At 34.5% G+C, this 17,660-nt stretch overlaps 1 protein-coding gene across 1 annotated transcript in view; it reads right to left on the minus strand.

Moving 5' to 3' along the window:
- Positions 1-17,660, minus strand: part of LOC101897491 (peroxisomal N(1)-acetyl-spermine/spermidine oxidase) — a 48,423-nt gene that overhangs the window by 4,261 nt on the left and 26,502 nt on the right. Inside the window, exons 2-4 of the mRNA XM_059123127.1 lie at positions 13,222-13,627; positions 12,315-13,155; positions 723-843 (exon numbers count right to left, since the gene is read on the minus strand). Of these exons, the coding sequence (XP_058979110.1) occupies positions 723-843; positions 12,315-13,155; positions 13,222-13,627 (1,368 nt within the window). The remainder of the gene's footprint in view (positions 1-722; positions 844-12,314; positions 13,156-13,221; positions 13,628-17,660) is intronic.

Below are 17,660 nucleotides of genomic sequence, written 5' to 3' on the forward strand. Positions count from 1 at the left end.
CAATTTCTTTGAATTTCCTTCACCCCCACCCTAATTCAGAGACATTTACAAAACATGCCGCCAGACTGTCTGGCCATTTGTTTTGGAAACACATTATGTCAAATGTTCTTTTCAGATCTCTAGGGATCTTCATCTTACAACTGTGTCTATTGAAAAATTTTGTATACTGAATGGTAATAAAACAACAGAGAAATATATCAGCGCACATGAGATTTAAAATGACGAGCAAACCAATTGTGAACATAAAATTGATCAATTAAGTTTTTAAGAAATTTCTAAAATAATTTTAGCATTTTTCCAGTATTTCGTTTGCAATTAAATATTGAAAAACTTTCCTAACGTGGATCTGCATCTGTTGCATAAGACTCACATACACAAATGCTTAAGAAGCACTGTGAAAACTAACAATGTAACTGCGGACCGGACCTGGCTTATTCTTGTAAGAATAATGAAGGAGAAACACGAAACAACTACATATGTCTAATACAATTTCCATACATTTTAGAGTATTTGTATTTATATATTTGTTTAGGCAAGACTCTGAAGGACAACTGATGTGGACAAGATTAAGAAAAAATGGGGAATTTAATAGGGGACATTATACAGAAATATTCACCCTTTTTCTTATTTTAAATCTTATATATTTACACCTTTTTATTCTTACTTCATGTCGGTGATACCTTTAAAAATGTATTTCTAACATTTTGCAATACTTGTCTTACCTTAAAGGCATGAGGAGATGTGTAGAGTGGTTGGGCCAAGTTCTCTATATCCTCTTGTAATGCACCCACTGGTATTGAGGTATATGATCCCATTGTAAATGTTTGAGATTTCCAACTTGTGCTGAAATTTTAAAGAAAACATGGTATAAATACAATTAACATAAATAAAACAAGTAAGCAAAGGCTACAGTCGAGCGGGGCCGACCGTTGAATACCCTACAACACTATAATAAACGATACAGATTATAAGCGAGATACTCGAAAGAATTCCACAAGATATTGTGACAAATAATAAAAGAAAACCATCAGGTTTCGTTCTCTAATTTTCGAATAATAGCAACTTAAACTAATTTGCTCATTTCCAATTTATTGGTAGATGTTGCACGTAAATGGTCTTCCTAGATCTGGAACCAATATTTCCCAAAGACCTATAATCTCTCAAAAGTGGCAAAAGATTAACATTTATTATTGGTTTTTGACTGAAACGCATCTATGTGAGATACAGACATTTGACTAAATTCTTCGACGAAATCAGCGTTAACGAAATAGTCAGAAGTGCGTCTTTCTTGTATTTGTGAATTCTCCAAAAAGTCGCTGGAATGGACATTTTCGTATTTAGTCTACAAAAGTTGGCAAACTATTTCACACATTGAATATTTTTGGATGGCCATCCGAAACTGCTTGGCTTTTGCAATGTGCGGTAACCCCCATTCAAATGTGCGTGAGGATCGGGCGATAATTACGACCTGCTGACAATTTGGCAGTTTTTTGGTCCATTTCAACCCCTAAATATAAGGCGATCATCTCCAAAAAGAGTAGGCTTCTATTCTGACCCTCATCTTATCCCCATACAAAATTTCGTAAAGATCGGGCCATAAATGAGATCTGTATATGATATCCTGATATCCTAACTACTTAGTTTTGTTAGCTATAGAAATATTACCAAATGTTTAATTCAAAATGAAAATATGCCAAAAAAATATGACAAAATTGAAAAAAAAATATGAGAAAATTTTACAAAATCAATATTTTCATCTTTAGAGAGATACTTTTATGCGATTTTTTAGACTTTTTTTCTTTCCTGCCAAGAGGCCATTCTGAATTAATGAGAACTGTTGAAATCAGTTCAGCCGTTCTCGACATATAAGAGATTTTTCAAGCATATCTTCTTTGATAAACATATATATCGCACATATTTTCTATATATCCGTTTTGTTGGATGTTAACATCAATGTAAAGATCAGAAGTTACCTTGTCATGGCTTTGTGATTTCGCCGGGATTTAAAATATTCGCGGTTTAATGAAAAATTTTGAATTTTTTCAACAAAAAAGATATGGTCTATTTTACCCCGATGGGTAGGCTTCTTGCCAGCCCTAAACTCTAGCTACATGCGAAATTCCGCGTCGATTGGTCTATAATTGCGACCTGTAGAGCAAGTGCAAAATCAGGATTTTTTTCAGTTTTTGGTCCATTTCAACCCCTAAATATTATGCGATCATCTCCAAAAGAAATAGGTGTTATAACCCAAACCAAAATGCCTTTCCAATGACTTGGCAATATATTCATATTACAATTATCGTATTCATATTACAATTATCGTACCATCTGTCATTTAGAGAAAAAGCCACACCCTTCTTGCAAATCACACAATCGATCGTATTTCAAATCATACGATCGAATCAAAAGACCAATAAATAATCATACGATGTATCTAGAATTAAAATAAACAATTATGTATATTGCACTCATTCACAAATAAAGATTTAGTTCTATTCCAGCAGCAAACTTTAATTGACGTGTTATTTTTTAACGCGAGTTTCGCCAAAGGGAGGAAACTCACTTTAGTTTTTAAAAAATATAATACTATTAAGAATGATTATAATTGGCGCAGTCGGTAGGATTACCATGATCGTTTGGTAGTCCGTGAAACGAAATCCTACGTAAAAGGATAAGTCCTCCGGAAAGGGACAATAAACTTAGTGATTAAAGAAACATTTTAGTGAATAGTAAAAAAGAAACAAGTTAACAAAATTACGTTAAACAAGAAAACTAGGAAAAGTTAAAAGTGGACATCACATCCTAATAAGAGAGAAATAAATTTTTAAGATTAACAAATTGTTACAAATTTAAAAAAGCAAATAATTACAATATAAGAAATAATTACGAAACTTAAAAAGTGAAAGTGGTAAAACATTAAAAGACTTACAAATAGCCAAAAAATAGCAACGAAGTGAAATTTGGAACATTAATAAGATTATAAAAAAATTGAAACAAAATGAATAACGCAAATCAACCAGCCCTTAACCCAGCGCAAAACAACATACAATTACGTACGCTAGACATCAATCCCCTTACATATATTGAAAAATTAAGGGAATTTGATGGGAAGAAGGAAGACCTCACAACATTCATAACAAATGTAGATGACATAATTCCTACATTAATGTTATACAACGAACAAGCTCAAAGAATGTGTATGAACATCGTAAAATCAAAACTAACTGGAAACGCCAGAAGAGCAATGGAGGTTCATCCCCATTTGACCCTTTGGACTGACATAAAAGCGATGCTAAATACCAACTTTGGTGGCTTTGCCACTGTGGACCAATTATATCAGGAACTGAGAGCAGCGCAGTATAAAGGAGATACTATGGATTTCTACAACCACATCCAACACAAACTAGCAATTCTTAACCAAAAATGTGGTCAGGAGAATCGATTGGATGAAGTCGATAGGAATATCCAAACTGGTCTGAAGACTTTAATAACACGTCTTCCAATCCATATGAGGACTGTATTATGCGCATTAAAACCACAAAGTATGGAGGAAGCTTTGCATGAATTGAGCTCTGCGGGATTCCTGAACAACGAAAAGAAGAAGGACAAACCACAACCAAGTCCCCAACAACAACATTGGCAACCAAAAATAATGCAGCCACATTACCAACAACAGCAACATTGGCAACCAACGATAATGCAGCCACATTACCAACAACAACAACAACATTGGCAACCAAAAATAATGCAGCCACATTACCAACAACAGCAACATTGGCAACCAAGGATAATGCAGCCACATTACCAACAACAACAACATTGGCAGCCGAGAATTGTACAACCAAATTTCCAGCAACATGGATCGCAACAACCTTACTACAAGCCTCAGCAACCACAAATCAGACAACAGCCTCCAACATCATATCAACAAAGCATGAATCAATGGATGTTGATGCATCTCAACAATCAAAAAGGCAGACACACCACCAGGAGCAGAAATCATGTAAGAATTTAGAAGGTATTAACAATAAAATAGAGATAAGCGAAATGTATCAAGATGATTTGTATCAAGACAGTGTATATCAGGATAATAAAGAAGATCAATACAGTTCTGAATATGAGTATGGTACTAATGAAAATTTTGAAGCCAAAGCGGAAAATTTTCGGTTAGTTCCTTACAAGGAGCCACCGGACTTCCCTATATCATACTCAAAGGAAGATCAAGGAAAACAAGATTATTAATTGACACGGGTTCCACAGAAAATCTAATATGTAAAGATCATTGTCCTCCACAGTATATAAAAAATTCTCACACTCCAATATACATTAAAACTGCAGCAGGTGTCATTACGGTTGACCGCAATGCCCATTTTCCAAAAAATTCTATTAAGATTCCCCTTAATTCAGGTACAACATTTAGGGTGTATACCTTTCACAAATTCTTCGATGGAATATTAGGCAACCAAACATTACAAGAAAATTGTTCTGTAATTGATTATAGGAAAAAAGAAGTAAGTATTAACGGTCAAAAGTTCAGGATATATTTTGAAGGAGATTCTGAAGATGACGAATTTTCACTACAAACATTGCCAGAACTCCATCATATTAACATACTAGGAATTACTGAGCAGCTAAGGACAGACCACCTAAATACAGAAGAAAAATCAGAGCTCCAAAGATTAATAACTAAATATGAAAATGCCTTTTACCATCCGGGAGATGATCTGACCTTTACCAATGAGATAAAGCACAAGATAGAAACAGGAGATCATGGCCCTGTATATACGAAATCATATAGGTATCCAGCAATACATACTGAAGAGGTAGATCGACAAATGAATGAAATGCTAGAACAAGGTATAATAAAGCATAGTTCATCTCCATATAATTCTCCTATCTGGGTAGTACCCAAGAAGGAAGATAAAGTAGGAAACAAGGAATGGAGAATTGTTATAGACTATAGAAAATTGAATGCTATCACTGAAGATGATAGATATCCAATACCAGTAATTGACGACATACTAGATAAACTAGGTCGAGCTAACTATTTCACAACATTGGACTTAACAAAGGGATTTTATCAGATTGAGGTAGATCCAAAAGATAGGGAAAAAACAGCATTCTCTACAACAAATGGACATTATGAATTTATAAGAATGCCATTCGGTCTAAAGAATGCTCCGGCAACTTTTCAGCGAATGATGAACAACGTGCTCAGAGAGCATATAAACAGGATATGTGTGGTATACATGGATGATATTTTAGTATTTTCGACTTCATTACAGGAGCATATGGAAAACTTGGGAAAAGTTTTGAAAACATTAGAAGTTGCAAATCTAAAAGTATCCTTAAATAAATCAGACTTCTTGAAAAAAGAGACTGAATTTTTAGGACATGTAGTGACTAATAATGGGATAAAACCAAACCCGAATAAAATAAGATGTATTAAGGAGTTCCCCATACCAAAAGATGTTAAGGAAATACAAAGTTTTCTGGGATTAACGGGTTATTACAGAAAGTTTATCCCAAGTTATGCAAAAATTGCAAAACCCTTGACCATGAGACTTAAAAAAGATGCAATAATTAATACTGAAGATGCTGACTATGTACAAGCATTTAAGAAGTTACAACATATTCTGATGTCCGATATGGTACTTCAATACCCGGATTTTGAAAAGAGTTTTACTCTGCCTACCGATGCTAGTAATTATGCATTAGGAGCCGTCCTGTCACAAAGCAATGGACCAATAGCGTTTGCTTCACGCACTTTAAACCGTCATGAGATTAATTATTCCACAGTTGAAAAAGAATTACTTGCAATTGTTTGGGCAGTTAAGCAATTCAGACATTATCTTTACGGTAGGAAATTCGAACTAAGAACCGATCATAAACCCCTTATATGGCTGGCAAATCTTAAGGACCCTAATTCCAAACTAATCCGTTGGAAAATAAGGTTAAATGAATACGAATTTGACATCAAACATGTAGAAGGAAAGGATAATAAAGTAGCTGATGCTCTCTCAAGAATTAGAGAAGTTAATGCAATCACAGCTAAAAGAAAACATAAATGTGAGATATGTAATAAAATGTTTAGTAAGAAGAATCTGCTTAGGAAACATTTGGATGAACATTTAAAGAAAAGACCACCTTCACCTACTTCTACAATACACAGTGCTGACGAAGATGGCCATAATTTCTTTAAGATATCAGAGAAACCTCTTCAGCACTACAAGAACCAAATAAAAATTGACAATTCCAAGGACAATAAGACGACACATGAACGGATATTTGATAGGAATAGGAAAATATACGCTTATGAAACATTCGACGACGAATTAATATCACGAATATTGAATGAAGCCATGGAAAATAATCTTTCAGCATTGTATTGTGAGGATACGGAAATTTTATTGAAATTACAGGAAAAATATAAAACCACAAAAGATAATCCTTTAAATACAAAACAATTTGAAATCATATTAACAACTAAATTTCTGCAAGATGTTAGATACGAAGAACTCCTAGAAATCATAAATAGACACCACCGATTTGAAAACAATCATCCAGGAATAGATAAAACATATATTGAATTAAAAAGGAAATACTATTATCCGAATATGAAAAAGGAAATTGTTAAAATTATAAATAACTGCGTTATATGTAATTTCAAAATAGAAAGAAACCCCGTCAAATTACCATTCGAGAAAACGGAAACACCACATGGACCTTATGTTCATTACCACTTGGATATTTGGTATCTTAATAACCAAATATTTTATTTGACCATGATTGACAAATTTACAAAATATGCAGCAATGGAAGAATTATCTGACAAAACACCATTACAGGCTATAAAAGCTGTAAATAAATTGTTCCTCATCATGAAGAAACCCCAAAAGATTACTATGGATAATGACCCGACGTTTTCTAATCCAGTATTTACGGGACACCTTGAAGATAATGATATTCAGTATCACTTTACAACACCTCATAGACATACTGGTAATTCGGACATTGAACGTTTTCATAGCAGTTTAAATGAGAATATTAGAATATTAAAAATTAGGGAGGAAAATAATGATGTAGCACACAACTATGATTTACCTTTGCAGGCATTACAGGCATACAACAATAGTTTACATCTTTCTACGAAACAGAAACCCATTGACCTTCATTTTTATAACTCAGATATTCATATGGAAAAAGTTTATAATGAAATTGAAACAGCAAAGGAAAAGATGTTAAAATACAGAAATAAAGAAAGAAAGGATGAAGATATTAATCCTAAATTTGGAAGAACAGCAATCCCTCATAAGACCGAGACTAAAATAAAACAGTTGACTACACGGAAAATTAATGACAAAAAATATAAATTAGATAACCGAAATACAATACTTCATAAAGACCAGTTCATTAAAAGGAAATGTCTTTCCAGGTCTCTGGAAGTCCTTGCTGGCGATTTTCTTGATGATATCCCCAGTGGTAGCGCAGAAGCTCGAGGTAGTCGATTTGAATAAAGGCAACGGATATGCAATGATACAACTTAATGACAAAATGTTAATAGATGACTATATTAAAATTCTTCACATATTTAACACCACAAAATATATGGATTTTTTGAATGAATTGGGAGAGGAAGTTTCGCATATTAATGATTCATTTTTATCGCATGAAATCGAGCACATACATTTACGACTTAAAAGTATTATTCCCCATCAAGCTAGAAATAGAAGAGGTTTAATTAATCTTTTTGGTACAGGATTAAAATATCTATATGGTACAATGGATAATAATGATAGAGAAGAGATTGAAAGACAACTGCAAAATTTGGAGAAGAATGAACATAATATAATAACGCAAACTAATAATCAAATACACATAAATACACAATTTGACAATCAATTAGCTAACTTAACAAAATTATATAATGACCAAACAAAACTGTTGATTAAGAGCATGTCAAACGTTAAATCAATTAAAGATAACACAGCAAAAGCTGATAAAGTTTACCGACTTAAATACCAAATTGATCATATGGGCAAATTATTAGATAAAGTAAGAGACCTAATCTTGGCTTCCAAATTAAATATTCTCACTCGAGATATCCTGAGTGATGAAGAAATTAGAATATATAATATAACCATAGATAAAATGAAAGAAATTAAGATGAATTTAGCCCTTTACAAAAATAATATAGTATTTGTCTTAAAAGTACCCCAATATAATCCTAAAATATTCCAAGAAGTATATATTCAACCAATACCTAATAAAGAAAAAATGCAAATTAATATTGTAGAAAAATTGTATATCACAAAAGATAATAAAATTTATTATGATGTTAATGAAACACCAAATCTAAGGGAAGTTGAGGATGATTGTATATCCAATCTGTTTAATTATAAGCTCATGAAATGTCATTATATACAAAATACTAAACCAAAAGTTGTCGAAATTGGCTTAAATATTATAATTGCTATAAATACTAATCAAATTGTTAATCATACATGTAACAAATACCCATTAAAATTATCTGGAAATCACATGCTGATCATAGAAAATTGCAAAGTAAAATTGGACAAATGGTACAATAAAGTAATGTTTCAAAACATGTTAATAATTCCAAATCCCTACAGAGACATACATATGATAAATGATTCATATGATTCTTTAGAGGAAATACAGTATCATCATATTAAAAATACCGAATTCATATCAGAAATAAAATTTGAACAGAAAGTAACTAATTACACAGTAATAGTCTTGACAGCTGTAATTATACTTATTATAGCATTGTATCTGTATGTAAAATATAGATCAAGCACAGTAAAAGTAAAAGTAACTATGCCCTTCCCCTCAGCTCCTTTGGAACACGGGAAAGAGTCTTCGTCCGGGGGTGTTATAACCCAAACCAAAATGCCTTTCCAATGACTTGGCAATATATTCATATTACAATTATCGTATTCATATTACAATTATCGTACCATCTGTCATTTAGAGAAAAAGCCACACCCTTCTTGCAAATCACACAATCGATCGTATTTCAAATCATACGATCGAATCAAAAGACCAATAAATAATCATACGATGTATCTAGAATTAAAATAAACAATTATGTATATTGCACTCATTCACAAATAAAGATTTAGTTCTATTCCAGCAGCAAACTTTAATTGACGTGTTATTTTTTAACGCGAGTTTCGCCAAAGGGAGGAAACTCACTTTAGTTTTTAAAAAATATAATACTATTAAGAATGATTATAATTTAGGGTTCTATTCTGACCCTAGCCCCACCTCCATTTTAAATTTCGTGAAGATCGGACCATAATTGCGACCTGTAGAGTGATTACAAATTAACATGGACAGACGAACAGACGGACGGACGGACATACATAGCTAGATCGACTCAGCTCGGCGAGCTAGGAAGATCCATATATACTTTCCTATATGGGAAATCAATATTTCGTGGTGTTACATAATTTTTGGCCCAATCAAACTTATAATACCCCCAACACATAGTGTTGTAGGGTATAAAAACTAAAAGTAATAAAAGGAAAAAAATCGACTGCAATGTAAACAATTACGACTTAATGAATACTACCGATTTTTTGACTAAAATTTAGGCACTTATTTCTCAGCTGTATCTGATATCTTGTACCAAAGATCATTGTTGTAGAGTGCATTCTACGCATGTGAGGGACTTAAAAACCCAAATCGGGTGAAACATATATATGGGAGCTGTAGCTATACCTGAACCTATTTTCAACAAAATTGATGTACTTGCTTCTAGACTGAATTCATTCGGATGTGCAAACATTCAGGTCATTTAGACTGATATTAGCCATTTGGTGCACAATTAACCCAAAATCGACTGAAGATATACACTGGTGGCCAAAACTAAAGCAACTGAACTTACGAGGAGAATGAATACCCTGTAACTTCTTTCAAATTTAAGAAAATGCGAAAGTTTTTCTTGTTTTAAATTAGGCACTTTATTCACTTTAAAAAAATATTAAAATATAAAACCAAAATTAGTTTTTATATAAAAAATAATGTATGGTAAAGTCAATTAAACCGATTTTGGCGTGGACAAAACAAAAGCAACTCTATTGTACATTCATATGATCGCGGCAATTTCAGATGTTTTTACTGTTATATTTATAGCTTTTCGCTTCCTTCAACAATTTCGCTTGTCATAAATCATTTTTGAGAAGTTTTCTACAACAGCACGTGTTTGTTTCCGTTTTTTAAATACTGCTCAAAAATAGTTTAAAAATGGCTAGAAGCAAATACAGTACTTGAATAAAACAGCAAATTATCAGTGACTATGAAGACAAGACATGATTTCCGAGAAATATTTCATAAATATTTCTGCGATTTCTTGTATACTAAGTCAGTTTTTTTGAAACTGGATCAGTAGTAACAGTCTATAACGGATGAAGGCCGTGTAAAACTTCAGCACGTATTGATCAACAAATTGTGAGAGAAATAAAAAACAACAATTTAAGAGTTCAACTGGATTGGTGAGAGAGAGATCATTGGATTTGAGCTCATGATCCGTGCGTAGACGAGTGGTGGCAGCTGGTCTGTATGTCCGTAAGCCATCAAAAAAAGCCATTTATATCTGAAAAAATCGGAAAGCCAGGATGGCTTTCGGAAACGATAATATTAATCGGAATCCAGCACAATGGAAAAACATTTTATTCTGGGATGAGTCTACGTTTAATATTAAAGGCTCAGACATGAATAATTTTACGAGCCGCAGTGTGGCAAGGGTACAGTAAAATGAGGGAGGGACAAAAATTGTGTGGAATTTTTTTTCTTTCTGTGAACTTGGGCCTGTCCATGAAATAAAGGAAGTTATGGATCGGTTTGTTTACAAAGATGTGTTAAAAATCACGATGTTCCCTTCCGCTGAGGAAAGTAGTTGGCTTTTTTGGGCGTTTCAGCATGACAACGATCCCAAACATGCATCAAAACTTGCCAAAGATTGCTTGCGGTGGTCAAAAATCGGTGTTTTGTCATGGCCGGCACAATCATCTGACCTAAACCCCATAGAAAACCTTTGGAGTACCGTAGCAAGGAAGATCAAGCGAGATTCGGAAAGAAATAAACACAACATTTTGTAAAGAATTCAGGGTGCTTGGAAAAGCATACCCAAGGATCAAATTGAGCGTGTTATAGATTCAATGCCTGGTAGGGGTGCAGCTGCTATCAAAAATAATGGATGCTATCGACTACTAGCCAAAATTTAATTATTTCAAAATAAAAAATCAAGAAGTTCCTTTAGTTTTGACCAAGCAAAAATTGGGTAATTTTAGTTTTCCATATATTATTTTTCATTCAAAACTATTTTTGTGTTTTTATTTTTAGTCTTTTAAAAGTGAATTAAGTACCTCTTTTAAAACTGGAAAAATAATTACGATTTGTTCATTTTTGTAGAAGTTACAGGGCATTTATTGTCTTTGCTATTTTAGTTGCTTTAGTTTTGGCCACCAGTGTATATGGAACCGATTCTCACCAATTTTAATAGGGTTCGTCCATAAAAAAATATTGTTTGAAAAATTGCATCTCAATCGGAGAATAAATGCGACCTGCGTTTTGTTCACAAAAATACATGGACAGACGGACGGACGGACAGACGGACTGACATGCATAAATCGACTCAGAAAGTGATCCTATGAAGATCCTCAAAAGTAACAATGGATCTCGCTTCCTTCTCCTTGTTACAAACAAATGCACAAAAACATAACACCCTTACCACTATGTGGTGTAGGCAATAAATATACGCAGCAGAGGTATTTTGGAGTTGGATAGTTTGCATAAATTTTGGAACACGATACTTAGTTCGTATGCAAAGAAAGTGCCTTTTGGAAGTCAACTTAACGGGACCCTGTTTAATGAACCGAAACCTTAACAGGAAAATTCTAATCGACAAATTTTGAAATAGATGCTTTCTATATGTTCCACATTTTCCCAATAAATAAAGCTCTATTTTTGGAACTCTCAACCAGAATAACAATTAAAAAAACGCAATATTTGCTTAGATTTGGGAATAGCGCAATTTATTAACTGGTAGGTCTCTTCGCAAAAAGTGGTAACGAACGATTATAAGAATTTTAAGTTTTTTTGCACATTTTCAAAGCTAAAAGGTTGAAAATTGATATTTTTAAACCAAAATGGAAAAGCACGTTGGTAGTTCGAGATCTTAACCGGACAAACATCTATCATTGCGACCATCAAATTCATTTTCAAAACAAATTGTTCTTAATCCAATTACTTTTCCCATTGTTACTTGACTTCCATAATTTACTTACCACACACATCTCTTCGGTTTCGGCACATATGGATCCTGCAGGAAATTTCTCAATATCTCTGTACATTTTTCCGCCACAACATCCGATGACAGGGTTTCCATAAATTCAGCCTCTAAACCCGATACCCATGCCAAAAGCAGGGTATCGGAAATTTTCGCAAATGAATAGATTTTCTTATACCAATGTTTACTTAAATATTCGTGAGTAGCACGTTCTTCATCGGAGGCATGTTCTTCGTATTTATCATCATCCCAGAGTAACATAATTTCCGATATATCGGCACTTAAAAACGGTCGATCATATTCCAAATAGATTTTATCTACCGTACCGAACATCAAATGTTCAATGGACTCCTGTTTGTAGTGTGGTAATTCGGGATCGAATAGATTTTTATGGCATGACTTAAGGACGCCCAACGGTATGGTACATATCACATGTTCAGCATAAAAGACACGACCATCCTCACACGTTACACGCACGGGAAAGTCACTGTTCACGCCAGTATCTGATTCAACAGATCCACAACGTGAATTTTTATCACCAGTTGAGGGAGTATTTTCTCTACTGCCGGCGGCAGAGGAGGCACCAGACGTCGTCGCCGGTGCACCGCCAGCTGGGGGAAATTCTGTTACTGTTTTTTCGGAATCATCCGAATCATTTTCCTCATTCTCATCGACTGTGTCCAGGCCGGTAAGGGTCTTTTTTCGTTTCCAGTGGATTTTCTTGACGGGGCATTTGGTTATGATAGCCTCTTTGGGTATTTGTGCGGTAAGGGGTCTTAAAATTGAACTATAGCCGGCAGGCAATACTATGTTGCCACCTTGTAATTCTGTATAACTACCTGTAAGTATAAAGAACAAGTATTTTAATATATCCCAACGTAAATTTGACATCATTTCAAACTCACCTAATTCTAAGAGATCTACTTCGTTCATATCAGTGCAGCCGGTTATACAAGTTTCACGCTTTAGCAAACAATTGAAAATCAATTGTTTTAAGCGCTTCTCTTTGGGATCTTCGACAGAACTCAAATAGATTTGTATCTCGAAATTGATGTGTTCTCCGACACTGTTTATGTCCGGCGGTGGACTATACTGACAGAGGAAATACTCATCGCAGCGGCGTAAAAAACATACATACGCCTCGTAGATTTCCTGCAGTATATTGAAAGGAACCTGCTGACCATCTTCGGTGGTGGCCACCACCTTGTGCGGTTTGGGTATATTAACCACACTGACTAGACCATGTTGTACCGCTATTTCGAATATGGGATTGCCCAAGACGCCGTGTATCCAATTGGCGCCAAGCTCAACCTGTAAGAAAAACAAAAAAAAAAGACGCAAGTGAGTGATGTGAGCATAAATTTGCAATGAGACAGAGGAAGAGAGAGAGACAAAGGTAAAGAGAATGAATTGCTGTTTTTGCTCAGATTTGACATTGACAAGGCCTACGCATAATGTTTTCGAGAGTGTCAACATTTCCGTAAACAATTGCTTATTTATAGTTGTGTTAATTTACAACAACGATCAAATAGATAACCAGGTTATTAAACTACAACAATTACTTAAGAAATTTATATCGGTTTATTTACAATAACTTGTATATTTTCAGACTTAAGTGGCTCTAACACGCCGTGGTACTGGGAGTTATGTGTTCGTGAACTAATTTTTAATGTGCAATATGGGACAAGGCATATTCCAGTTTGTTTTTGTAGCGACGTGACGTATGTTGTTAACCAGGATCTGTTTCCTACTTCAAGTTTAAAAATACAACTACTTCAAATAGAATTTGATACAGAGGAACAATTCCGAGGAACGCTAATATGCCGAGATAGCTGCCGTTTTCAAATACGAAACTCGTAGTGCTTTGATTTATGGCATCGTTGGATGCCTTAGATCTGTCTGATAAATTTTTAATGTGGGTTCCTCACTATCTTCCTGCATTGCCTGGGTGGTGGAGTGGTACACAATATATAATGGTTTTTATGATAACACCCTGGAAAAGGAAGATGGCCCACTGCTGTCATGAGGAGTCATTCAATTTAGGTTAGTCTACACTATGTAGCATTCGTATTTGCTCTCACCATTTCTACCGCATATATGTATAATCAGAAACCGACATGCTACATATAGCGGTGACTTGAAATTATGTACTTTCGAATGCAGCCCCTAAAGTTGGGGGTAAATTGTGGTCGGAATTTTCTCCACCTTTTGGTTTAATTTATTTTGCAGATTTTCATCACACTCTCCAATGGAATAGGCTGACATTTTATACCCTCCATCATAGAATGGAGGGTATATTAAGTTTGTCATTCCGTTTGTAACACCTTGAAATATACATTTTAGACCCTAACAAGTGTACATATATTCCAAACGAAGTAAAGTTGATTGATAAAATTTTACTCAGATCTGTGTTAGGACATTTGGCATTGAAATGGTCTATATAGGCCCACGTTTTAGTATAGCTCCCATATAATTGTACCGACAAATTTAAGACTCTTTGGGTATTTAAGCCACAATTTTTAACCCGAATTTGCAGTAAATTGCTAGCATGCGTTCCCATTACGTAAGAAACATCCTTGCATAGAATTGTCAATATAGCTCTATGTTTCGGTATAGTCCCCACATAACAGTACCACCAGGTATTCGGTATTTTGATGATTTGTGTCACACTTTTCACTGGAAATGTTCCAAATTTGGAATTTGAAGCTTCTAATGGTTACTACATCCTGTGACGGAAAATTGTTCATACACGTCTTGGTACAGCCCCCATATAAAGGTACCTCCCGATATTTGGTATTTTCATGATTTTAACGACATTATTCACAAGTTCCTAATGGGTACTGGAGCCTATGACAGAAAACGCAAGTCCAGAACATCGTATAACCCCCATATAACGGTACACCGCTATATTCGATATTTTTATGATTTTAGCGACATTATCCACCGGAATTGTTCCAAATGTTGTATCATAAGTCGTAATGGGTACTACAGTCTGTGAGAGAAAAAGATCGATGCAGGTAAACGCCTTCGTATAGCCCAACTATAACGGTACTTATCAGCGGGTTTTACGGTATTTAAATGGTTTTAGCGAAAAGTTTTACCTAAATTGTTTCAAAATTTCGTATTTGCAGTTCGCAGATCCACACGTCTGTAACTCCCGGTATATTTATACCCTCCACCTTAAAAAAGGAGACTTTATTAACATTGTCTTTCCGTTTGTGACATCCCTGAATATTCGTCGTAGACCCCATAAAGTATATATATTCATGATCAGGATAAAAATCTAATTCGATTTAACGATGTGCGTTGTCTGTCTGTTGAAATCACGATACAGCCCATATTATTTAACGCAGAGCTTCAAAAGTTGGCAGAACGATTTGTATTGTGTCATACCATGGTTGGTATGGAAATGGATGGAAAATGAGATATGTCGGTCCACGTTCTGGTATAGCCGCTATATAATGGTATCTCCCTATATTCGGTATTTTGATGGTTTTCGCAAATTTTTTTTCACGGGTTTTGTCTAAAAATTTGCATTTAAAGGTCATAATGGGTTCTAGATCCGGTGACGAAACATTGTATGTATAGGTACACGTTTTTGTGTACCTATACATACAATGTTTTCGGTACCTCCCGATATTCGGTATTTTGATGATTTTTGCCACATTTTTCCACGAATTTGTCTGAAAATTGGTATTTGTAATTCATAATGGGTTCTAGCTCCGGTGGCGGTAAATAGTAAGTATATGTCCCCATTTTCGTATAGCCCCCACATAATGGTACCTCCCGATATGGTACCTCCCTATATTGAGTATTTTGATGATTTTCGCCACATTTTTCCACGAATTTGTCAAAAATTGGTATTTGTAGTTCATAATGGGTTCTAGCTTCGGTGGCAAAACATTTACTATTTAGGTCCACGTTTTCCTATAGCACGCATATAATAATAGCCACCGATATTCGGCATTTTAAAAATCCTAGTCACATTTACCCACGAAATTTTTTCAATGATATTTAAGAAGATTTGGTAGATGACAATCCTTAAAGTATAAAATTGCCTACAGAGGTTGCCGTTTTGGTATGGCCCCCATATAACGGCCTCGCCTATTTTATGTTTTTTTTTTTTTTTTTTTTTAAAGTTTAATAGCATTATCCAAACGGGTCTTACTGGTATTTTGTAGTTTAAAGGGGAACACGTTTGAATTCAGATACTTTTCTATAAAAATGTTTTCTTTACCCAATGGTGGAGAGTATTAAAAGTTCGGAACGGCCGAATTTTATGTTTCTTTATTAGTTATGATTTTAGTAGTTTCAACGAGTTTTTTTTTTGAAAATTTGCAAATGTTTTTCCAAATTTTGGAGGGTATTCAAAGTTCGGCCCGGCCAGAGTTACGTCTTTTTTAATTGTTTTTGTTGTAATTTCCTTGAAACCTAGATACTGCATTGTTTTTTTTAGAATCCGAAGTTGTCGTTTCATTAGAAAACTCGGGTTTGGTCCGACGGATCCTTCCGAAAACAAGTTTCACAAGTAAAGAAGATTTATCTGTCATTGCATATTTGAGATTTGTTGGTGTAAAAGTTCTCTGTAATTCTTTTTACAGGTCATGCTAGAGTCTTATATTGGACTACTGGCTAGTTGGCTTGCGATTTCGTGTGGTGACATAACAGTCTTCCCTGTGGTGACAAATGGTTTAAGCTTAGTGCCTTAAAAAATTACAGGGTGAGATAAAATAAAAATGCAACAAAGTCAAACGCCATAATTTTTTCTTTTTTTTTAATGTTATTATCGGCGTGCCTTCCGTGTTATTAATTTGTATAGTTATTGTTGACTTTTGATCAATATATTTTCTTCTGGTTTTTCGTTTGGCTCAAGGTCAGAATTTAAAAAAAAACAGACGAATTTGTTTTTTTATATATTAATTTATTTGTCCGATATTTCGACTATCTTCGATAGTCATCATCAGGGATTTGAATTGGATTTTAACTCTTCTGTTTTTAAGTTCTCTGATGCAGCTTTTCCATCCTTTCCTTTTTACTTGAATTTTTTTTTTTAATTTTATTGAATGAAAGAAAAAAATGTCGGAAATAGCATCAAACTTTATAATAAGTTTAGATTTGTTCGAATTGGTCACCTTTGGCACGAATTATGGCCTTCAAACGGCCAATGAAACTATCACACGCTGACCGAATGTGGATCTGCTGTATTTTGGCCCATTCCCGGCGATGTGCTTGCTTGTGGTGATCGACACTTTGGTATTTTTTAGTGCCAACCTTGCTTTCCAAAATTCTCCAGACACAATAGTCCAACGGATTGGTATCCGGAGATTTTGGTGGCCATTGAGCG

Source organism: Musca domestica, unplaced genomic scaffold, assembly GCF_030504385.1.
Source record: "Musca domestica strain aabys unplaced genomic scaffold, Musca_domestica.polishedcontigs.V.1.1 227, whole genome shotgun sequence".
NCBI classification, from domain to species: Eukaryota; Metazoa; Arthropoda; class Insecta; order Diptera; family Muscidae; genus Musca; species Musca domestica.